At 43.3% G+C, this 25,428-nt stretch overlaps 1 protein-coding gene across 1 annotated transcript in view; it reads right to left on the minus strand.

The window, feature by feature from the left end:
- The window catches only part of Fras1 (Fraser extracellular matrix complex subunit 1), a 419,545-nt gene that overhangs the window by 252,960 nt on the left and 141,157 nt on the right, over window positions 1-25,428 (minus strand). Inside the window, exons 3-4 of the mRNA XM_041671543.1 lie at window positions 6,359-6,466; window positions 137-229 (exon numbers count right to left, since the gene is read on the minus strand). Of these exons, the coding sequence (XP_041527477.1) occupies window positions 137-229; window positions 6,359-6,466 (201 nt within the window). The remainder of the gene's footprint in view (window positions 1-136; window positions 230-6,358; window positions 6,467-25,428) is intronic.

A 25,428-nucleotide genomic window follows, 5' to 3' on the forward strand; every position in this document is an offset into this window, starting at 1 on the left:
CAAATGAGCCTCCTACACCTGGCTCTCTAGTCAGACTACACAAACAAGTGAAAAACCCATCTGTTAGCATCTGGGACTTAACAGTAGGCTTTCTTCTGTCTGCGACCCACAAGTGCACCTTGGACCTTATGCTTACCTCATGGATTTTTCCCTCATGGTGACAAGAGGCAGGAGTCCTCGGCACACACTGCGGGCAGCACTGGTTGGGGCCAATCTGCAGCACTTCTCCCTGGATATTGGAAAGCAGTTCAGTATGAAATACAACCCCAATCCCTAGTTCAGCAGACCCCGAGTTTCTGAGATTGCCTAAACCTCCTGCATTTCCACAGGTAACAATGACAGACATTGAAAGTAAACACACCAACACAAAGGATTCTCTGTCAAGAGGGGCTTTTTGGAAAGTAATTTCTTTAGAGGAAAAAAAAAATAACAATCCTTTGGGCCTTTTCACATGTAAATGTAATGAAGTGGCGAATTATTTCCACTGAAATCCTGCACACAAGGAAAGCAGCGGATGGAGTGGGAAAGGGCTTATCTCTCTAACTGCAGTGTTTGCTTCTGGTGAAAGAGAAAGGACCCTGGCATAGGAAACTGCTACAGAGCGGAAGAACAAGGCTTAGCGAAGTAGCAGGGGATGGGGAATCGAGCGTCTAAGGACTTTGGTTCACTTCTGGCAGCGGAGAAGACGGACAGAGGCTGAAGGACAACATTTTGACAGGAAGTAGTTCTGTGGTGGGAACACTGCACGACATGCCAAGGAAACCTCAGTAAGATTCCTCGGCGCCAATAAATGGCTGTTCCTGAGGTTTCGACAATTCAGCTTGTGATATTATTTTAAAAAAAAGAAGACGGCTCAGGATCTGCCTCTCACGCATAATAATAATAATACATCTGCCACCGTGAAGAATCTGCTTAAGAGATGTCACAAAATTAGAGGCTAAGGACGGAGCTCTGTGGGGAAGTTCCATCCCCAGCACCACACACACAGACAAAAAGAAGTGGACACGAAGAGGTTATTTCTAGGAACTAACGCTCCACCTATTACATCTTCCCCACAGTTCAGAGATGAGAGACAACGGGCAATGAGTGATCCAACCCCAGTGGCTGGAGACCTGTGTTAGCCAGGAAGACATGACCATCTGCAGCATGAAGGGCTGCAAAGCATCTACTCAGAACACAAACAAGAGACTCCTCAGTTCATCTAACTACATCTGAAAGAGTCAATGAGAAAGGAGGAATATTTTAAAGGTGTAAACCTACTACAGAAATCCATCCATAACAGCACCATCAAATTATCTTCACTTGATTGATAAAGAACAAAATTTATATGAGATTTTATGAAATTCCCCATGCTATGCAACAATAATGACCATTTCAGAAGGGTGTCCTCTGAACCTGAAAAGGGAAACTACACTTTAATCTCTGCCAAGATAGCAATGGAAGCTACATTAGCATAATTTCCCCTAAGCATTTCATACAGATAGCAAATGACATAATTCAATTACTTAAAAACAAAGAATCGAGGAGGCAGGTGGAAGGGAAAATTCCAAGGGGTTTTTCCACCTTCTCTAAAACAAACTAACTTTCAGATTCAGCATTCAAAAGAGCATCTCAAAGTATAATATTCTTTATTTGTGAGTGGCAGTTGAGGAGGAAGAGTTGGGTCCTCGCTTGGGTCAATCTGAATGTCTTGGGGAATACTATAGACATGGGCTAAAGGAGGAGCCAAGACTGCTGCATTCAATTATATGGAAAACAAGACAAGGGGATTCTTGCCACCTGTTCCCTGGTTTCAGCAAGCCTTCGCTCCCACTCATCTTTCCTTCAAAGGGAGCCTTGAACTCATCTCTCCTTGGCATACGTTAAGTGTCAAGGCCCCGTTTGCCCCAATACCTGTCACTTCCCATCTCTTTGCTGCTTTCTTTCGTTAGCAGAGCCAAATCCCAGTCCAGGATGCATTGTGCCTCTTTTACAGGAGTGGCATAAACTGCCATGGGAACAGTATCACTAGGCAAGATGGAACTCCCACCGGTTGGTGGCTCCCTGCTCCTGAAGGTCCTCAGCATCACCTAACCTCGGTCACTCCCTTTCCCTGATATTCTCTACTCTCACATACTCTGCCGCAGCTGGGAGTCACTGCCCACTTGCTAGCATTGAGAGGCACTTAGGAAATGAATCAAATGCTTCCCCGAGGGCATGGGCAATGCCAAAGAGGAGAGGCTTAGGAGCCCCTCCCTGAGAGTCACACCCTCCTATAAGCTGGTGCCCTGAAGGGCAAAACTTCTAAAGTGAAAACAGAGTCTCTGGCTTTGCCCTTGGCTCCCATGAAGCGAGCTGCTCTAACGGCCTGTGCTATGATAGGCTGCCACCACTACAACAGCGACTCCTTTGAGTCACCTGCATCAGGTGCTCATCGCTGCACTGCGTCACCACCTTGCCCGCTTCTTGCCCTCACACTTAAATGCATTGAACCCACCCCTGGCTCTTTTGTCCATTCCTAGAGAACAGGATGATTTTCCTACCTCCACCCCACTCCAGCTCCATGCTCTGGAGCCTACTCCGTCCTTCTCTATACAGCACTCTCTTCTTTAAACCTTCATCAAGTTCTGCTGACCTATCCTACATATGCATTTAACTCGACATTTCCTCTTGATCCCTACACTACCAATGCTGCTGTCTGTGTATTTGTTCTGTCCCCCGGGTTGTTCTCATCGCCTCTGGGTTGACATCCTCACTTATAATGTTATATATTAACCCTGAAAAACCAGAAAAGTCCTTCTAAAAGGAAACTTGGATATTTCATTCATGCATGACAACGCCACTAGACTCTATCATCTTAAAAATTAAGCTCTAAGCTACCTAGTACAGGTTCAAACTCCTCTATAATGTAGGCCTTATTCTCTAGCCTCATCTTTCATTCATGCTCCCATACATCATTCAAAAGTATTGACTGAGTACCTACTGTGGGTCAGGTATGATTGCAGACATTAAGGAAATGCAATGACTAAAAGAGACAGTACAGAAGAAATTGATAAAATATAGTGTGTTAGATAGTAATGAGTGTCAATAAAAAGAGAGGATGTATGGAAGAATAATTGAAATGTGTGCTAGGTGGTGGAGAGTTGAAATTTTTAATAGAAGAGCATTCAGGCAAGACTTAAAGAAAGTGAAGGATTAAGCCATGAATTAACGCATAGACATGCATTATGTTATGCTAACACACACATACACGGTATCCATGATACATTATGTATGCTCACACACACACACACACACACACACACACACACATATACACACAAGGTATCCATGCATCATACATGCTACTGCTGTGGGAATTTTGCACTTTGCTATTCCCACTAAGAGTTTTTTCCTCAGGTGTGCATGGACAGGGGAGAGGATGCACATGTACAAGCGTGTGTGTGTGTGCATATGCATGTGTGTGTGTGTTGTGTTTATCCAGGGAGCAGCACTGAGGCTCAATATCTAAAGCAGATTGAACAAGAGAAAGGCTAACAGATGATTAATTAAACATCTACAATGGTGTTATGAAGTACATTGTGAGCAGTTATTCTAATTAGGAAGGGAAGCCACTGGAGGGGTTTAAAGAGGGGAGCAACATGAGCAGGCCTCAACTTTCATAGCATCATCCTGGCTACTATGTGACTGCTGCCATGAAAAGGGGAGGTTCAGAATCAGCCAAACCAGTTAAGGGGTGCTGTGGGAAGCCGGGAAAAGGCCTGTCCTGTGTGCGAGAAGAGAAAGCACACCTAGGATGCACGGGTTGGAAAGGAAGAGTTGGGGAATTTGCTGGATGTAAGATGTGGGAACAAGTGATGAATTCAGGGTGATTTAAGTTATCTGGCCTGAGGAATCGGGAGGAGGGGTTTCCAGAGTAGAGAAAAAATAGGACCAGGAATCAGAAACTGCAAAAAGACAGAAACTCGACATTCGCATTTAGGGGCCACATGCAGGGCACATCAGAGCTACAACAACCTACCATGAAAGTAGTAAAGCCACTAAAGACAGAAACAGGTGAGGCTCCTGCATCTCAATAAAACTTTATTTATGGACACAGAACATGGATTTCATACAATTTTTCTAAATTAGGGTCTTGGTATTTTAGTCATTTAAAAGATGTAAAATAATTCTTTTGTTTTATATATTTTTATATGTACATTGTGTATGTATGTGTGTGCATGCATGCGTGTGTACAGAAGAGAAAGATACTTCTATCATAGGGCCTTTGCATTCCACTGTTTTTTGCTGGTTTGGTTGGTTGTTTTGCGTGTGTGTGTGTGTGTGTGTGTGTGTGTGTGTGTGTGTGTTCCTCTATTTAGAGACCACCCAGGCAGCTCAATAAGTGAAGCCCAGTGATCAAGAGAAGCTAAAAAGATTAAGCAGAGGGGCTGAGTTTGGATTCACAAGTGTGAAGAGAGTCACCAAGTCCCAAGGGTCTTCCTGTCTCCGCCCTGAACACTGGGACTATACGCTCACACCACTATGTCCAGTTGTGGGTTTTGTTGTTTATTTAACCTGGATTCTAGATATGGAATCTGGAATCTCAAGCTTGTGAGAAAGCACTTTACTGACTTAGTTCTCTCCAGCCCAAAATATTTTTAATTAATACAAAATAAGATGCAGCTGAATTTAGTTCACTGACCCCTGGTATAAAGGGCTTTAGGTCTGCATTCTTCGGATGACTTTTTTCATGCATTCATTGGCCCTCTGCACTCTCTTTGGGGTGTCTGCTTATTTCATTTTCCGTTTCATGATTGTTCTTTTGCCATCACATTTTCCTAGTTCTACATTGATTCTGGCTATCGCTCCCCAGGCAGATAAATAGTGGGCAAAGAGCTTCTCCAGTTTTACAGGATATATCATAATTAACTCCATTACTTTTGACTATTAACATATGACAGCAAACAAATATTAAAAACTGAATTTAGTTGACAACAGTACAATCCAAACTCTCTAACATTTAATTCAGGGTTTCTTCCATAATAACATAAATACTCCTGTGAAGTAGGAAAAGGAGTGTCTTCATGGCCTTTATAAACGCTGATTTCTTAGAAATATTTGGTCCATATGATACAAGAATCAATATAATATAATATAAGCAAACTTAAACTTCTATGGACTCCTGGCTTCTGTGCTGGTTGGTTTTTGTCTACTTGACACAAACCTAGACACACCTGGAAAGAGGGATCTTAATTGAGAAAATACCTCCGTAAGATTGGCCGGCAGTGAGTTGTGGACTATTAATTTGATTAATGGTTGGTGTGGGGGGCCCAGTGACTGTGGGTGATGTCATCCTGGGACAGGCAGTCCTGGGGCATACAAAGGAAGGCAAACAAACCACGGAGAACAAGCCAGTAAGCAGCGCTCCTCCTTGGCCTCTGCTTCAGGTCCTGCCTCCAGGTTCCTGCCCTGACGTCAGTCAGTGGACTGTAAACTGACATATGTAAGCCAAATAAACCCTTTCCTCCCCAAACTGCTTTTGGTCATTGTATTTAATTATAGCAATAGGAAGCCTAACTATGTATAAAGCACATTTTCATTCTGATCTTAGGGAGAAAAAGAGAACTTTATTGCCATTAGAGGCAGAAAGAGTCAAGATTAATTGTTGGGGAAAGGGAATAGTCTAGCAAACCCAACTGTGCTTGTGAGACTGACAGAATGCTTTTCAAAGAAAACAATTGTTCTTCTCTGAAGAGTTCCAGTTTTTGCATTTAGTAGTTAAGCTTTTAAAAAAGAGATTGACTCCAAAAAGAGTCAGCAACCAGAAAACACTTTCCCAACAAAATAGGTATACACTATTTTGAGCAGAAGAGAGAGAAAAGGGGATAAGGGAGATGCCGGAGTCAGAGCTCTCCTGCTTCCCATGGGTCCAGCAGTGTAGCAAGGTTGTCGCCAGAGCCAAGCTCTTTCTGCAAACCCATCTTTAGAAATCCAGTCAGTGGCGCAGAGATAGTGACTGCTGTCAACGGCTCCGGCACCTGTCAGAACCAGGTAAAATCCCTGAGCTGCAGTTTATTAACTGTATAGTCATGGCTAACTGCTTAAAGTCCCCAGGCTTTACCTTTCTCACCGTGAAGTGGGGGAAGACACAATCTCCCATGATACTAAAGGAAGTGACATTTTTGAAACCTTTAACCATGGGCTTTGGCAAGAATTTGTGGTCAATAAATGAAAATGAAGATATTCTTACCTGAGGAAAACTAAAATTCTCTACTTCATTTCCTTTAGCTTCCAATTAGAGACTGGAATCGATGCAAAAATGTGACCAAAAAGATTTAGAAACTCGATCATTTGTCGACTTTACCAGTAAGATTAGGCTACAATTAGGGAACCATACCTTCGCAAAGGCACACCGAGGGTTTTTACAAACAACAGGTTTGCAGATCACAATATCACCATGGCAACGACAGTTCTGGCATGAATCAGGCTTCCAAATTGTCGCATCCTGCAAAGAAGCAGAAGCTCTGAGTTAAAAACTGATCAGTGAAGGTCTGCAACTCTCAGAGGCAGCACCATCAAGAGCCCCATGTCCCAGGCGTTTAAAAAGGCAAAAGAAAGTCACGGGTACACCACACACAGGACATGCTGGGCACTGATTAGACCCCAAGTGGCAATAAAAGCATGTAATCCATTTCACAACAGTCAGCCCACGTAGCCAATGACAAGGGCATTCAGCAGAGAGCTGTCGATACCCAGAGTAAAAGTATTGATTGGCCTGAAATCTCAGGAGGACACGCGGCTGGCAGCCTTGAAGTTTCTTTATGTGCTGCGAACTAGCAGAAACCACCCGAGCTGCCTGAACAGACAATGACACTTTAGAGTACTAGCCAGCATCCAAAAATCAAGATTTCCCACTAACTACTAACAGCGTGGCTAAGTCCACTTGCTAGTCCTCTGCTGTTCCATATTCAGTGTTTACCAGCGACGAGGAGGATGCGAGGGGCAGTGCAATGTTTTAAGAGAGATCCACCAACACATGCATTGGATGGCTGGCGCCTTTGTGCCTAGCTGTGCGCTGGAACACGGGCACTCCTTTTGCCCGAGTATGGATAGCATCCATAAGGAGCTTACCATTCCTTCAATCAGGAATAGAAGAGAATTGGAGAAATATAAACTGAGGATCTAGTGCTGTTGTTCATCCGTTTGGGAAGAAGACTAGAGTGATCATGAATAGAAGTGTATCTGGGCTGAGTTAAAAGTCTCAGAAGTGTCTTTATAGTTCCTTGTCTTCCCTCATGCTAGATCCTTATTTCAAGTGGACTCATTTTAAAGTCACACTTGGCCCAGGTCTCTCAGAGATGCAGCAGAAATCCCTATCTAGCTGTTGAGAGGTGGCTCTGATGGAAGCGATGAGGAATGCAAACGACAAGGGCTCCCAACACACGTTCCTGCTCCGCCTCTCCAGCAGCCATACTGACCTGTTGGCTGCGGTTGAAACACTACCCTGCTTTAAGAACACTGTGTGGGTCTCTGTTTTGAAACTACTCTGGGGTGAATCTTTAGTTCCAAAAGAACAAAATGCAGACACTCCATGGCCTTTCCTTATCGCCAAGGGCAGGCTGAGGCTCACAGTCCCAGGCTGAGCCACTGGCTTCCCCTGACCTGGTCTCACATTCCTGCAGTTCCTAATCTGCTCTGACTTCTCCAAAGCAAGCTCATGAAGCCAGCCTCCATCTCAGGGATGAATTTTTTTTTGGCTGTGGACCCTACCAGGGTACAGCTAATTGATTGAAGCTCGTGATTGCCTTGCTAGACCAGACTATAGGCCGCTTAAAGCATGAATTTCCCTTGGCCTGCCATACTAGAGATGCTTAAAGCACTAGACATTAGTTCATGAGTTGCTTGGGAAAGCTTTCCTTCCTTCCTTCCTTCCTTCCTTCCTTCCTACCTACCTACCTACCTAAACTTTCTCAGACATATTTTCCTCTGCCAACCCATGGAAGTACTAGTCAATATATTAAGAGCCATTTCTAAACCCTTGAGAGCCACTCATATTCCCATATTACTTAGATTATGTTTTTGGATGAACTGAGTTGATGGTGGAAGGTAAAGTCTGTGTCTCAACGTGGCTAGGCTACAGTCCCCTCCTCTTTGACCAAATGCTAATTTGTGTTACAATGAAGGTACAGACGACCACCAATTTATATTCTTGTTTACTGGAGAGTAGTACAAAAGATACACTTGTTCATAAGCGATCACCTATACAGTTTTGGATTTTGATCTTTTCCTGAGATAGAAAGGTACAGAATGGTGATCTCTGGAGATGCTAGGTAGCGGCAGAAGACCAGAGCTCTCAGTCAACCACGTCATCACAAGGGTCAACAACTAGGTGGCCATGATGCTCATGGGCTTACCTTATTAATGACATTTTCAATTTATGTTTCTAATTTACTACTAGCCTGTCTTCTGCAGATGAAACTGATGCATGCCATCAGCAGGCCTTGAAGCAAGAGACAACCTTCTGCAGCATCCATGGGTCCCAACTAGTGGTGAGCCTTAGTTATAAACCTGAAGAGTCCTGGAAAGTGGGGAATTTGATCTCAAGTTTGACCTCAAGTCTCTAAACACAGAAATTGAGAGTTTCCAATCAGGTGACCTGACTTACAGATTACTAAACCTGGTACTCACATCAACTGCACAGACCGATTCCTTAGAATACAGCAATCTCCCCTTAATTCCGTTCACCATTAATGTAGTTCTTCTAGAAAATCATGACTAATAAAGCGACGTGTGCGGATTTGTACTGGATAAGCACAATATCCCTCAGGCAAGCACTTTCAGTTCAAGGCTAAACTCATAATCTCTGAGATTAGGGACTAGGCTTTATATATGAGGGCCTCTCCACAGTCATTTAAGAAACACAAATGGGGGCTGCAGAGATGACTCAGCCATTAAAGGTTAGGCTCACAACCAAAACTATAACAAAATACACATCAGACACAGAGTCACAGACCTTCAATCCTAACACTTGGGAAATAAAGATAGGAGGAAAATAAGTTCATGGGCAGCCTCAGCTATGTAGAAGATTCAAGGCTATTCTGAGCTACATGAGACATTGTCTCTAGCAAAGCAAAATCCCAAACACAAATAATATATAAATACACACACACACATGCATATGCTCACACACATTCGTATATACATATGTGTAGATTCTGGACATGGTGGCACATGTCTGTAATCCTAGCACTTTAAATATGGAAGCAGAAGGAGCACAGCCTGGGTAACAGAGTCAGACCCTATCTCCAAATGGAAAGAGGAGAAATAGAGGGAAGAAGGGGAAGAAGTGCTAATCCCATGGGGAAGGGAAGTTGTGGTTGGTTTCCCCAACAGGTGACTTAGACCTGGAAGGCTACGGAAAGTAATTCAGAGTCCAAGCACTGTGCCTAGTCAGGCCCCACTCTATGAAGCCGGAACTATCACTATCAATCTTTTTTTATTTACAGATGAGGAGATAGTTAAGGGACATAGATCCACTTGTCCAACTTCTCAAAGTTCTTCGGCAACATGGCTCTGAAACAGCTGCCTGTGTTCAAGGCTAATGTCACCCCTTGTTAACCGTGCATCTGTTCTCCAGAGAAGGGTTCTAAGTCCCAGGTTCCTCATCTTCAAAACAGAGCTGCAAAAGCACGATGATGCATGAACCATATTTGATACTTAGCAAGAGACTATGAATTTTCTGAATGCTTTCTAGTATGTTGTAGGCACTCAGCACCTATCTCTGAGAGGTTCATTTTCCCAGAATGAGTGTGGTCCCACCAGCAGAAGCTCGGTCTTTCCATCTCCTCATCTCTGTTCTACACAAGTAAGAGCTAAATCTAAAACCAGTACGTGACTGGCACCCTAGCATTCAGACAACGAAGAGCGTTGTAGCAGGAGGCAGGCGTGAGTCTGGAGGTGGAAGGGTCTGTTGTTGCCTTTATTGGTGGTTCCTATTTGTTTGCTTTTTTGTTTTGAGAACCAAGAGTATAACTGATTATGATGTCACCAAATTTGGGTAGGGCTCCAAATGTTACACTGTACATTAGCCACGGCTCTCTCTGAACTGAGAGATGCTTAGGTAGATGGTGAAAGCAAATTCCCAGACATCTATTGGTTTTCAAAGGGTTTGGTTTGGTTTGGCTTATATTTTTAGGATTATAATACAATTACAATATTTCACCCTTCCTTTCCTCCTTCCACGCCCTCCTACTCTCTTTTAAATTTACAGTCTCTTCTTTCATTCTTATTGTATACATATATATTCCTAAATATAATATCCTGTTCAGGTTGTATAATGTTGCTAGTATATATGTTTTCAGGGCTGGCCATTTTGGCACAGGACAACCAACCAGTGTGTTCTGCCCTGAGGAAAGCCATAAAGGTGAAGTTTTGTTGCTTTTGATGCCTTCCTTTTGGAATGTTCTTTACTGGCAGTTACTGGACAAATATGAGGCATGCTCACAAGGCTATCAAGTTAAGCACAGAAAACATTCTCTCAACAATTACAATCCCTGCCCCATGTGCTTCAATGTGTATTGCTCTCAAATGTTAGAGCATGTAGACCATGTTTCGGGGACCCCCATGGAGAATGTCTGAAAAAGGAGTGAGCTACTGCAGACACAGCCAGAAGGCGACCAAATCTGCCCCTATCCTCACGACTGCATCCCAGTGCAATAGAGAACACACTGGAAAATGTTTTTTTGTTCCTTCATGTTAGAGCAATGTATCCAGGGTTCATGTTTCTCCATTTAACATTTCCCAGAGATCACTAAAAGGTGTCCAATAGTTTCTATTGCAGTTAGAGAGGTTTTGAGAGGACCTAGGTGAGTGGGAAGCTGGGCTACGCTAGCCTGAGCCAATCTTCCTTTAACTCAGCCGGTGAAAGGCCAACCAGTGTGAGCTGCTTCGTGCTGAGAGAAGAGGAAGCAGGCATCTGCCTTCATTCCTGGAGATGTAACATTCCACAACAGACTCCAAGTTCTTCTCCATGCTCAGCCATTTTCACACCGACTCCAGCTTGCTAACAATCCACAATACCCACATCACAGGAGTCAGCGGGCTGAACCTAAACAGGCCCTTCTAGAACACACTAAGATTTCACATTCGTTCACAAAACCATAACTTGTCCTTACACGAATTCAAAGGTGAGATTCCTCTGGAGCTAGAAAACTTCCCTGACTCCCATTTCCTTACTGCCCAGCAGAGTAGTCTTCCCAAAGCCAGATCTCGTTATCAGCTTTCTCTTTGCAGGCCCCTTCCACGTAGCGCAGTTTGTGAACATCAGCTTAAGCAGTAAATAAGCCTAAATGACAGCGTGTCCTTATGAAATTATCCACCTGAATTCCGATGTTCAGCTTGGGTTGGGCGAGCTCCTGAAACAACATTTAACTGTGGGCGCTCCTAAACCCGACAGCGTTGATTGTCACTTCGCTGTTCACTGTGCTTGAGGAAATTATTTCTTCATCTAAGCACTGGACCTGTCAAAGTACTTCCTCGTATTAATGTCCTCATGGACGTAAATAATATATGGGTAATTTTAAATAAAATAAGCCTTTCCCAAGGCCGGGATAGACAGCCATATATATTTCAGGCCTAAAACTTTACGAATCAATTTCTATGGTCCCATAAAATTGGTTTATGAAGGTAGGGGTGCAAAAAGTCCTCAGCAGCTTCCAACTTTGGATAAAGCCATAAAACCCAAAGGAATAACATTGTAAAGGAAGTTTTACAGATTTCTCCATGTTACTACTACAATTACAGCACTTTGTAATCCTCTCTTCAAATCTGACACGCTCTACAAGAGAAGCATTCTTCAGCTTCAGATTACAGACTAGAGAACTATATTAGGACAAACCTAAAAAGCAACAGAAGATATGTGCTCAAAGAGTGTCAGTGTTTTTAGTAATAGGTGAATCACGTATCTCTATCACCATATATTACACTGCCATGTTGCTCTGGGCTAGGGAAACAGTACTTGCTTAGCACATGAAAAGCCCTAAGATGGACTGATCATTGGCACTTGGCGGGGGGGGGGGGGGGGGGGACACATAATTCATTGATTTGGTTAAGTATTGAACATTTGAGTAGTGCTAAAAATAAATAATGAATATATCCCTCGTTAGTACTCAAGTTTGTGAAGGCGAATTATTTAAAGCTTTCTAAAGATCAATATATCAACTGTGAACATAAATTTTCTTTCATCGGAATAGTATAATAACCCAACTATAATGACCGATTAATTCATCTCATTTTTAAAAGAAAACAAAAAAGCGCATAAAGTGCTCTCTAAAATCTGTGCTTTCAAGTTACAAAACAGTATGTTGAATGTGATTGTTTTGCAGAAAAATGTATTTACAAGCATAGAAAGAAATGTGTGGGCTGTGGGGCTCAGTGATTTTTCTTCTTTTGCTTCTTTATTTTACTTGTATTTTCTATTCCTTCAAAAAATAAATTACATAATTTATGGGATCTTTCATGCAAAGTTACTTCTAAAATAAAAGGTGGAAGAGCAAGTGTGTGTGTGTGTGTGTGTGTGTGCGCACGCGCGCGCGGGCACACTCGTGCATGTATTCTCTTCTTCCTGCCAATCCCTGGCCCAAGTAGACCCCTGAATGTGCAGTTGAACTGGGAGTAGTGGCACTCAGACAGAATCCCTTACCAAATACATAACAGTGGGCAATTCATCTAACTCCCCTAACGCTAGCTACAAACCTTGTTGTACTCAGTACAAGTTTAACAATTAACTGTACTCCCTACACGTCCCTCAAAGCAATGGAAGAAAGGCTGCATTCAACTTGGGTTCACATCTTCACTTCCAGAAGTTCATTTCCTTGGCAAGTCTGGTTTCCAGAAAAGACAATCCATAAAAAAGAGTTCTTTGACCCAGCTCCAGTTCGGGCACAGAAGTAATGGTCCTCGTTTGTCAGGGAACCATAAAGAAACAAATCAATAACTTTCATAAGGTTATTTTAGAGTTCAATTCTTCTCCCAAGTGCCCTTCCACAGACAGCTTAGATAAACAATGCCTTTTTCATTCGGTTTCATTTTAAAGTTCATGGAAAGCGCCTCCCTCGGCCCCGAAGAGAAAGGAGAAGAGGGCAGTTATTTCAACAAGAGCCATTAGATTCTCCATTTGAGAGGAATAAATACAAGTTAATACTACAGAAAACAAAATGGCGAACCACTTCTTGTTGGAAACCTATTTCCAAGGTTCGCTCCAAATCAGACCTGTTTACAGGGCATCTTGTTTTTCACACCGAGGACCCAAGCAGCCCTATTTCTGCAATCTGGAATGAGAGGCCTATCACCAGATGTCTTAGAATGACAAAGTCAAAGCCATTCACTGCAAGACTGAGCCAGGATGAAGAAACAACAGCAAGAAACATGGATGAAAAGACTGCTGTGTGTATCTGAAAATACAGCCATTCAAGAGGCCCCAAAGAGCCTAGCCAGCTAACATCATGTTCCTACAGGGATGACTTGGAACAGTACTGGACCAAGGGTGGAGGCAGTGATCGGACATGGACAGAGGACAAGCTCACTCTAAGAGCCCTTAAGTCCCAGCTCTCCCACACTCTCCTACTCCTTGTGGAATGCTGGAAGCAAGGCATCAGAACTCTCGATTTACAAGTGAAGGAATCAGCTGTGGACAGGAGGCATCAATCGCTTGCCGGCTAGATCTGGGCTCAAGCCATCCTTTCCCTCTCTTATTCAGTGTCAATAACAGTGCACTAAAACATCATAAATCACTCTTTGGGTACCACTCGCTGACTTTTAGAGATGAACAAGGGAGGGTCCCTAGGACAATGGTTTTAGAAAGGATGAAGGGACTGTGATGTTTAAGTGACCCACGCTAGCCTAACTTCCACACAGACTCCAGACATTAAATACTGCTTTTTCCTGCCTTCTTAACAAAGTAGATGCCCTCCTGCCCTTGCCCCTGCTTCTGCCTTTACCATGCTAGCAAAGCCCCTTCCTCTTCCAAAGAACCAAACCAGCTCTTGCTAATTCTGTTTGGCCATGGACAAAAATGAAGGAAGAGAGCATCCTCTGAGTAGTCCCAGATATTGTATTTACTTTTAAAATCTCATAACATAGTGGTTTTGTTTAACCATCATCTTCGGCTCAGAGAGGGAGAGTCCTGCTTCTAAGGGCAGTTAGTTACATGCACGGGAGAAATCATTGTACCCACTTGACTCAAGAGATGCTAAGATTGTGTTCCCAGCACACATCCCTGTATATAGGGCTCACTCTACAAATCACCCTGGCTCAAGTGGCTGTGACCAATGGTAGTGTGGGGAATATCAGATTCAAAAGCCCATTCAACACCTTCCCAGCTTGAGGACTTTGGACAAATCCACCTTTTTCTGAGTCAATTGCTTCCCAGGCTGTAAAGATAAGGCTCACTCCAGTCATAGTGAGGATGAAAGGAGCTGATGTTCTTGGCAGAGCGGCTTGCCCACTGGAAGCATGAAACCAACATGAGCTGTGACATAACTCACATGCCACGACCACAATCACTTGATTGTGGTGTTTTTCTTTTAATGGCAGAGGGAGGGTTTAGCGCTTAGGACTGTAGAGCACTCTCCCCTGGCATCTCCAGTGCCCAATATATGAGAACTAGATTTTCTTGTGGACTCAGTGTTTAAACAATATTCTAATCTTAAGTTCTGTCAAAACTGCTTCTGGAGAAGTACAGCCTGAAAAAAAGTAGGGTATCTTTAAAATACAGAACAAAATTAAAAATCCAAATAATATGTCCTCGTTCTAAATTCTCAAAGCAACTGAACCCAGGCTTGCATTCACGGCCCCTGCGCTCCTTGCATCAAGCTTCCTGTTTGTTCTAGCACAATCTTATTACAGGGAAAGTCTGATCAGAGAGCCCACCAATGACAAAATAACTTTCGTAAATTTCCAGAGATGCTAACCACGGTGAAATTTCTATTATGACTAGAAAGGCAGCCCCTGGTTTCCACTTCAATCCAGATGCTGGGAGATTGCACCATAGCTTCAGCTTGTAATTACTTCTTTCTCTCTATCAATTCAGCTCCCAAAGACGTCATTCCATATTCCTAAGGCAAATGTGGGGAGGGAGGGAAATGAAATGTTCAAAATGTTTGCGAATGAAATTAAACTATAGCTATGCCATTATCTTCCACATTAAAATTACTTAATTTTTTGTCTTCCTTCTCTACTAGATTCTTATCATTCATTTTATAATTAGGTTTTTAGTTGTCCCTCTCCCTTCCCAAGAGGAAGGACAATTTCTTTTTATTCAGGCAGCTTTGGATTCCCACAGGGATAAAGCACAGCAGGCGCCTAATGTTTCTGAGTGAGTTCACGGGTGGATTGAAGGAGGGATGCGTGGATGTTCCTAAGAATAAAGAACTTTGTGATGGAGTTGCCGAAAAGCCACACCTACAGGCCACAGCCAAGCTGATGCTGTCGTGTTCCAGCACGCCTGTGACACTGTCTAAAGCTCTTCTGTGTATCCTCAACAGCTGGCTTTTCCTCTGGCTAGTCCACTGCAGTAGCCCCAGCAACAGCAGGCTTTTCCTCTGGCTAGCCCACTGCAGTAGCCCCAGCAATAGCTGGCTTTTCCTCTGGCTAGCCCACTGCAGTAGCCCCAGCAAGAGCTCGCCTTTCCTCTGGCTAGCCTACTGCAGTAGTCCCAGCAACAGCTGAATTTTCCTCTGGCTAGCCCACTGCAGTAGCCCCAGCAACAGCTGGCTTTTCCTCTGGCTAGCCCACTGCAGTAGCCCCAGCAACAGCTGGATTTTCCTCTGGCTAGCCCACTGCAGTAGCCCCAGCAACAGCTGGATTTTCCCCTGGCTAGCCCACTGCAGTAGCCCCAGCTAATCTGACCATCCATTGAGTTTGTATCTACATTCATGTTCGGCCAGGCCACAAACAACCAACTAGTTTGTCTGTCTTCAACCAAATGAGTCCCAGGCTTCCTCAGAATAACCCACTCTTATCTCCACGTAAATCAAGACTCATGAACAGGGGCTATGCTGCCCTAAGATACTTGGAAATCTGTTTGGCTACTGAACAGTGTGGTAAAAATGACATTCAGAGAACACAGATGATAAATTCTGGATGTGATGTAAAAAGCAAGACATTCATTCCCAAAGAAAAATGTCCCCTTTACACATGACTTTTAAATGCCCCACAACATATTTATGTCAGTGAAAGCCACTACATAATTATCTGACTACATACCCTAATTTACTTTTAAACATAAGCACAAACACAAGTGAGTTATCAAATAGTAATAAACCAAATTAGCCAGAATGTAGCTCTCATCTAGTTAGGAAAAAAATTGTATCCTATTCTGTTAGAAAATTTGTGAAAATTATTAAAGATGATAGATACATATATTATGTCTAACTAACAATTTCATTAGGTAACTAGAATCTATAAGCACACCTTTCAAATGCACAGTTTTTTATTTGATTTGTAAGGTGTGTGTGTGTGTGTGTGTGCGCGCGCGCGTGCGTGCGTGCGCGCACATGTGAATGAGAGTTCATATAAAATCAAGAAAACTGCATAGAATCCCTTAGAGATGGAGTTCCAGGTGCTTCTACACCACCTGACAAGGGCGCTAGGAACTGATCAAGAACAGTATGTGCTCTTAACCCCAAACCATCTCTCCAGCCTCCTATAGACACAACTAAATGGAATTTCTAGAATACAAAAATTCAAAACAAATGAAAAACTTTGTTTAGTGGAATACTAGTTATCACTAAAGACAAATGAGAATAGAAATCAGTAGAAAAAACCCAAACTGACACACAAAGAACAAAAAGGACAGGAAAAGGACAGCATCAGAGGCTCGTGGAACATCTTACGAAGTTTACCACATGGGTTATCCACCTAGGAAGACAAGAAAACAGAACATGAAGAGAAAAATTTGTGGAAATGGGACCAAGAATTTTCTAAAATTGAAAGCCATGAATGAAAAATAAATAAATAAACTAAAAAACAAATGCTATGGCTACCAAACAGAAAGAAAATAACACTTTGTATTATATCAGAATAAGACCACTCTAAAATCCAAGAGCAAAGAAAACAATATTAAAAGTTTTAAAGGGCAAGGGAATTATCATCCAAAACAAAATGAAATAAAATTTCAAAAAATGGTGAAATTAGTAAAATAAACCTTGAATAAGTAAAAATAATCAGAAACATAATTTCACTTCATCATATTTATTTGTTTTCTGTGTGTGTGAATTTACATGTATGGGCATACATGAGCCCAAATGCACATGTGAAGTCAAAGGACAATTTGGGGGAATCCATTTTCTTGGTCCCAAAGATCAAACTCAGCTCAATCAGATATGAAAGACAACACCTTTATCCACTGAGCAGTTTCATCAGACTCAAGGTAAAATTTTATACCCAACAAAAATATCCTTCAAAGCACTGTGGAATAAAGACATTTTAAATAATAAACAAAACCTATGAAAATTTGACGCCTGGAACCCCAAACTGGAAAAAAATCACTAATGGAAATTCTTCAGTAGTTCTCAATCTGTGGGTCACGATTTTTTGGGGGGAGTCACATATCAGATAGCCTGTATATAATGTATTTATATTACAATTCATAACAATAGCAAAATTATCATTATGAAGTAGCAACTAAAGTAAGTTTATGGTTGGTGATGGGGGAGAGTCTTCTGTTTCGTGTTAATTTCATTGGTTAAATAAAGAGACTGCTTTGGCCCTTTAATAGAACAAAAAATTAGGTAGGCAGAGTAAACAGAACAGAATGCTGGGAGAAAGAAGCCGAATCAGTGAGTCGCCATGATTCTCCCACTCCAGACAGACGCAGGTTAAAATCTTTCCTGGTAAGCCAGCTCGTGGTGCTACACAGAATATTAGAAATAGGTTAGTTCAATATGTCAGAGCTAGCCAATAAGAGGCTGTAACTAATGGGCCAAGCAGTGTTTAAAAGTATACAGTTTCCGTGTAATTATTTCGGGGCATAAGCTAGTCATGTGAGCAGCCGGGTGCAGGGGACGCAGCCCGCTGCTCCTCCACACAACAGGTTGGGGGTCACCACAACATGAGGAACTGCATTAAAGGGTCATAGTATTAGGAAGGCTGAGAACCATTGATCTAGATAGAAATAGTTAAATAAGAAGAAATTCAGAAAAATGCAAGTTACATATATGTATAATTCTAATGGATAATGGCTATACAAAACAAAGCACAGCAAACATCTTATGGGACTCAGAATATGTCAAACAACACAGTTCAATGTATTGGAACTTACCAGGAAAGGGCAAATTAAATGTATTAGATAACACATTGAGACCTCTTGGCATAATGCCAAGCGCTCCCAGGCAGAGCCGAGGCCCTTCCAGGCCACCCTCACATCTGTCTGCACATTCTGTGTGTGCTGCTCACTCGTCATGACCTGCCCCTCAGAGGGACGTACACCCTTCATGGAGCATGCGCAGCCCCACACCACACACTGGTTCCTCCCTGGGCGTGCATTCACAATCACGGTCATTAACACAAATGTGAGACTTGCTGTTGAGGATTCTGAGGGTGAAGCATCCACTCTGGGCTCACTCACCCCATGTGGAAGGATTCCCACAGACTGACCTGCCATGGTTCACCTCTGAGTATTGTTACTACTATCAGTTGATTCGTAATTAAAGCTGGGAAGCAAAGAAGGACGGCGGTCAGGGCCAAAAACAGATAATCAACTTTAATGAGCACCTAATCATCTCTACTGACTCTCCTCTGTTTTCCATGAAGCTACTGAGCTCTTGCCAGACAAGTCACCCTCCCTCATGAGGAACGAGTCTACAATACAGGCTTCTGTTCTCTATCAGTGCTGTTCCCAAGAACACCCTGGCACAGACCACAGTTAGTATGTGAGCTTAGCATCTTCACTTCCAGGACTGTGGGTCCTGTACCCCACCCCCAACACCACCCCACTGCCTCCAACCCCTGTTCTCTACCAAGAGGAGATTAACTGCCAGTTCTCATGAGAATGACATATTGACTAAGTACTCAAACCAAGCCATCCACTCCTTCAGTCAGCAAAATGCAGGCTGGTTATTCTCCAACAACACAACGATGCATGACTGAGTTTGCTGCGAGCCTCCCTGTTTCCTGTGAACCACTGAAGTGAAGCGAGTGTCCAGTGTCTCTGAGGAAGACCCTCTCCGACCTCTGCTGTTAAATCCAGAGCTAGAACCCCGAGCAAGTGCACCTCTGGAACAATTACTGGCACCATCCACTCCCTGCCGAGAGAGCAGACTTGGCAGTTGAATAACACGGCTTTCATTTTACATTTCTACTCCAATTAGCGGACAGCACCGGGCAATTGGATGAATGAAACGAAATACAGAGGAAATAGAAATATCTCTATGTGGTTTGCAGAGCTGTGCCTTCTGAACAATGATGGGATGAGAGGCACTGAAAATCTAATTAGGGAGCCCAGGGCAGCAGAAGGGCAGGCAGCAGAAACCCCACAGGTGGCACGGATGCTGTAAGCGGTGCAATGAGATATTTAAGCTTAACGCCCATCCCACCGACTGTTTGTGTTGCTAATGGCAAGAGAATTAAATTGCTGCCCCTGGACTTGCTCACTGCAGAGTCTAGCTGGGACTTATTAACTTCGCCCAGCATACACATGTGAAAGCAAACACTCCCTCGAGAACGGCAGCCTCTCCCACACTGCCCTGCAGTCAACACTGGCAGACAAGTTACTCTACGCTACGTCCCAGAGTGCTTAGGACTTGTTAGGCTTTTTAAAAAGAGAGACAACGAGTTTGCAGAGGAGCTCACAGCACCTGTGACATGAAACACACGCAAGGGAAATGAATGAAGACCATCCAGTCGTCAGCAGGAACATGGGAACTTGGAATGACGCAACCATTAGGGTCATTTGACTGGGGCCACAATCCCAGGTGACTTCTTCAAGAGCGGTCTAGTGGACTCCACTGGTTCTGGCTCGAAAATTCGAATTACTCTCCCAAAGTTGAGCAAAATGAACCAATGCCTCAGGGCTATGGAGAGGCCACACTGAACCAGGGCAAGGTTCCACATCTCTGCCCCTCTCATACCCCCTCTTGGCCCCTTTCTTTCAGAAAGTACTCTATAATCGGGAAATTCTACATGGCCATACTATGGATGAGCCAAAGAGGGCCAGAACCCTTACAGAATGCAATCAAAGACAAAGCATATTAAGAATTTGTTTCCTGGACTTCATCAAAAATATACTAGTCCAGTCTTTATTGCTCGGTTTTGTGATTGACCATTAATATGAACTAAATCGTTTCTGTGGACCTTCTGTTAAAACCGTCAAATGTAGGAAGGAGGAAGCCTTCATTTGCAGTCAGGGTTTATCCTGGTGGCTCACTTCACAGCTCTCTGAAGAACGTTATCCCTGGCACAGCACTGTTCAACACACACTGGAAACTTAACAAGGCGGCGCCACTTCTCTCCAGGTGAGGAGAGAATGGGCAGCGGAAGAACTGGAACGAGGCTGGGCAAGAACAAACATTTATCAGAAACAAACAGACCACAGCCAAAGAGCACTGCAGAAACGAGGATCCCTCCCAAGACATGCTAAAATGTTTACTTCAGAGCAAACGGATAACTCGCGAACGGTCCCTTACGTACCTGTTCTGCATAAATACAGAACATCTGCAAATTGTCAAAGTTTCTAATGCATATTCAAAACAATCCTCTGGTAATTTTACTTCAAATATCAATTAATCAGTCAAGGAGTTGTTTACCATGAGGTGAGCTTTGTGTACATATTCACAGCAAGCAAAGACATCTTGAAAAAGTGGTAAAGAAGTCGCGGAGACCACTAAAGACAGCACGTTCGTGCATGAGGTCCTGGCTTTAATCTTCAGAACAATGAGGAAATATTTTTAACCTCTGTAACAAAACTTACATTCTGAATTTTAGCTAAAATAGATACCCATTCCATATAATTTTTATAATAAATACGCTGATTTATTTGAGAGGAGGGGAGGGCAGAGATGCCAGTGCTTTTAATTTTGCAATGTCCACAATAACAAGGTAAGAAGAACTCCCAATATTGTGACTAGGGTGGTATTGATAAAAATCAACGGGCATACTGATCTCACAGCCTAGAGAATTTCCTGTCTGAACTGGCTCTAATATCCTATCGCTTTGATTGTTCCTTCAATACCATACAATTCTAAACTTAAAAAAAAAAAACCATGAGAAATGTGCTTAAGAACTTCCATTTGAGTCTGGGTTACCTCACTCAGGATAGTGTTTTCTATTTCCATCCATTTGCATGCAAAATTTGAGAAGTCATTGTTTTTTACCGCAGCGTAGTACTCTACTGTGTATATATTCCACACTTTCTTCATCCATTCTTCCATTGAAGGACATCTAGGTTGTTTCCAGGTTCTGGCTATTACAAATAATACTGCTATGAACATAGTTGAACAAATGCTTTTGTCATATGATCGGGCATCTCTTGGGTATATTCCCAAGAGTGGTATTGCTGGGTCCAGGGGTAGGTTGATCCCGAATTTCCTGAGAAACTGAAACACAGATTTCCAAAGTGGTTGCACAAGATTGCATTCCCACCAGCAATGGATGAGTGTACCCCTTTCTCCACAGCCTCTCCAGCAAAGGCTATCATTGGTGTTTTTGATTTTAGCCATTCTGACAGGTGTAAGATGATATCTCAAAGTTGTTTTGATTTGCATTTCCCTGATTGCTAAGGAAGTTAGTTCCTTGGGCAGCTGAGGATAGGGAACCTGAAATGACCCTATCCTAGAGCAATACTGACGAATATCTTGCATATCATCATAGAACCTTCATCTGGTGATGGATAGAGATAGAGACAGAGACCCACACTGGAGCACTGGACTGAGCTCCCAAGGTCCCAATGAGGAGCAGAAGGAGGGAGAACATGAGCAAAGAAGTCGGGACCACGAGGGGTGCACCCACCCACTGAGACAGTGGAGCTGATCTACTGGGAGCTCACCAAGGCCAGCTGGACTGTGACCGAAAAAGCATGGGATAAAACCGGACTCTCTGAACATGGCGAACAATGAGGGCTGATGAGAAGCCAAGGACAATGGCACGGGGTTTTGATCCTACTTCATGTTCTGGCTGTGTGGGAGCCTAGCCAGTTTGGATGTTCACTTTCCTGGACATGGACGGAGGGGGGAGGACCTTGGACTTTCCACAGGGCAGGGAACCCTGACTGCTCTTTGGACTGGAGAGGGAGGGGGAGAGGAGTAGGGGGAGGGGAGAAGGGTGGGAGGAGGGGGAGGGAAATGGGAGGCTGGGAGGAGGGGGAAACTTTTTTTATCCTTTTCTCAATAAAAAAAAAAAAAGAACTTCCATTTGGCTTCTGAAAAAAATATGCATATATGATATACATATTTCCAAAGCACAGAAACATTACCAGTACAGGTAAGAACAAGATTCTGGCTTAACATGTGATAGACAACATTTTTATTTAACTACCTAACATGCCTCAACCAGACTTGGTGGGTCATTTGCTCTATCTGCTGCAAACACTCAACTTCAGTGTTAACTTTGTCAAGATTGCAGAGAAAAAGCCACAAGGAGCATGTAAATAAAACCGCATGACTGTGATCCAATCAACCTTTACTTGAGCACTGACATACAGTTTTCAAGTGTCACAAAACATCTGCTCCTATTCTCTAGCCGTCTAAAAATATAAAACCCACCTTCAGCTCACCAGCCAGAGCCTGGATTTGACTCACAAAGCTATTCTGCATCGAAAAGGATGAGAACCTGTGAATCTACAAGAAAAAAAAAAATGCCATCGTGGCACTCCAAAATAATAGGCAAAGGCAGGAAAAGCCCCATTGACTTTTGGATAACAGGACAGGAGCCTTCAGAAGTTAATTATCTATTCCCATTCCACACTGCTCCAGCCCCCAGCTCTTGCCTGCTGATAAAATTGCAGCCACTCTTCCTGTCCTTGAGATGTTCTAAAAGATCTGGGACAAGCCAACTGTCATCCCCACTGTCAGCAAGAATGATGGGCCACCCTTACCTGATTCCAGACCAAACAGGAAAGTCTTAGCGAGTGGCTACCTGACTATCACACAGCAAAGCAATTCGTTTTCTGCCGAGGAAACAGAAGGGCTGAACTTTTGCCGATGCAAAGATCAATTGTGAAATTTACTGTCAATGGACTGGCAGCAAAAACAGGCCCAACAAAACGCTAAACACCAAATTGGTAATCGCAAGGCAATGACTCAAACCTGACACCTCAAGCAAACCCCAGAGGAGGGTCAGCCCGCTCAAAGATGATGATGGCTCTTCAGGACGAAACAGGTGACACACAGATGTCATGTGACTCCAGCTCGTTATTTAGAAGCTTAATCAATTTAACCAGCAGGCTGGTCTTATGAAAATGTGGGGGTTTTTTTTGTTTTGTTTTGTTTTTAATTAAATCTGTGTGTCTCTGTTTGTCGGTCTGTGTTCATATGTCTGTCTCTGTGTGTAACTGTGCATCTCTCTCAGCCTCTCTCTCCCTCCCTCCCTCCCTCCCTCCCTCCCTGGGGCATGTCTGTGTCTCTCCATATGTATACATGCCACAGAGCTCAAGAGGAGGTGAGAACAGCCTAGGGCGTCGGTCCTTGCCTTCCATCCTAGTTGCGACAGGATCTTGTTCACGGCTGCATGGATGAGCATCTGAAACACAAGCTTCCATCTCGGCACAGGAAAGCTGCGAATAGAGCTGTGGCATCCGACTGTACGCTGGTTCTGGAGACCCTCACTCAAGCCTTCCTGCTCATGCAGTAAGTACCTTACCCCTGAGACTCCCCCACTCACGTGAGGAGAGCCTCCTCTGCTGACACCAGTGTCACCCAGGACGAGCCGTTGCTCCGTTGAAAAGAAGGCGAGCAGGAAGATGCATCGCCTCTGATTATATTCTCATTACTCATTCCACATGATTTCTTTTTTTTTAAGTCTAATGTTTTGGTTTTCTAAAATAATGGATCTCTGGTGTAAAGTAAAACATACATGCGAAGATTCAAGTCGAATTCATTTGCTAATAGAAAGAAATGGTCTTAAATGAGAGAGAACTTTATTCTGGAGCAAGTGCGCAGTTTACAGAGATAACAGATGTGTAAGTAGGCATAGACTTGGTGGATGTGATGACTGGAGTTTAAAGCACAGGGGAAAACAAAATCATCTTCAGAGTGTCAAAGGGGAAACTCAGCAAAGGACTGTAATTACAGGGACCTCCTGAATTCTACCTGGACACAAAGCCCACGGTTAGGAAAAGGAACCCAGAAACACAGTGCTTCTTCTGGACAGATGAGAGTAATGCATGGTACAATTCTAAATTCACATTTTTGTGAGTCGAAAGGGCAGATGCAGAGTTTATTTTAATAATCATTTCCATGGAATTTTCACATTTTGCATGCTGAAAATCGCACAGAGAGAAGACAGAGTTCAGAATATTTTGAAAATTTGACCCAATCCTATCACTTCCCACAGGCACAAATGAGTGACTCTGGACGTGGAGAGGTACAACATCACCATTTCCTTCAAAATCTCATGGCTTGACGGATCCTCAGCTAACTGTAATTTCATCAGCACGACTAAATGACAGTGGCTTAGCGATTCTACACCGCCAGGGCAGACCAGCGCTTAGACTCATTCTAAGAGAAAGGTCAGCCAGGCGCCATACAGCAGACAACACTCACGTGGAGGTGAGTCATTTCTGGTTCCTGCCACCCTCACTCAGAGCTACAACGTTCACACTCATGTGGAGGTAAGTCACTTCCCGTTCCAGCCACCCTGACTCCATAGTACAACAGTCACATCGATGTCTGTGAAAATTACTGGCTACTTGCCGGGCGATGGTGGCGCACGCCTTTAATCCCTCGGGAGGCAGAGGCAGGCGGATCTCTGTGAGTTCGAGGCCAGCCTGGTCTAGATGAGCTAGTTCCAGGACAGGAACCAAAAAGCTACGGAGAAACCCTGTCTCGAAAATCAAAAAAAAAAAAAAAGGAAAAGAAAAGAAAATTACCAGCTACTCATCTAAAGTCAGAAAACATCTTAGAAAAGAGCACGTATGACTATATATTCCAGATACTCTTTACAGAAGTATCAAGCTTCTGTGAAGAAAAGTACGGCTTGGAGGAATGCCATGAGCTATAAAAAAACAAAAACAAAAACCACCCTTCTGTAACCACCCCCTTGTTCCTGTATCTCCAGAATAAAGTTTTTCAAACATCAACAGAAAGTGAGCACCCACGATGGACAGAGTCGTGACATTTCCTTCAGCAAAATATGTATTTACACACAACTGCTTTGGTTCCCTCCTGAAGGGAGACAGCGGCTGACAACAGCGTTTGTCTACTGAACTGGGGCTGATCACCTGACACAGAACCTGGTAGAATTCCTCAAGAAAATGAC

The sequence above is a fragment of the Microtus oregoni genome, unplaced genomic scaffold, assembly GCF_018167655.1.
Source record: "Microtus oregoni isolate MIOR12 unplaced genomic scaffold, Mior012 000021F_ref0000039, whole genome shotgun sequence".
In the NCBI taxonomy this organism is placed as follows: Eukaryota; Metazoa; Chordata; class Mammalia; order Rodentia; family Cricetidae; genus Microtus; species Microtus oregoni.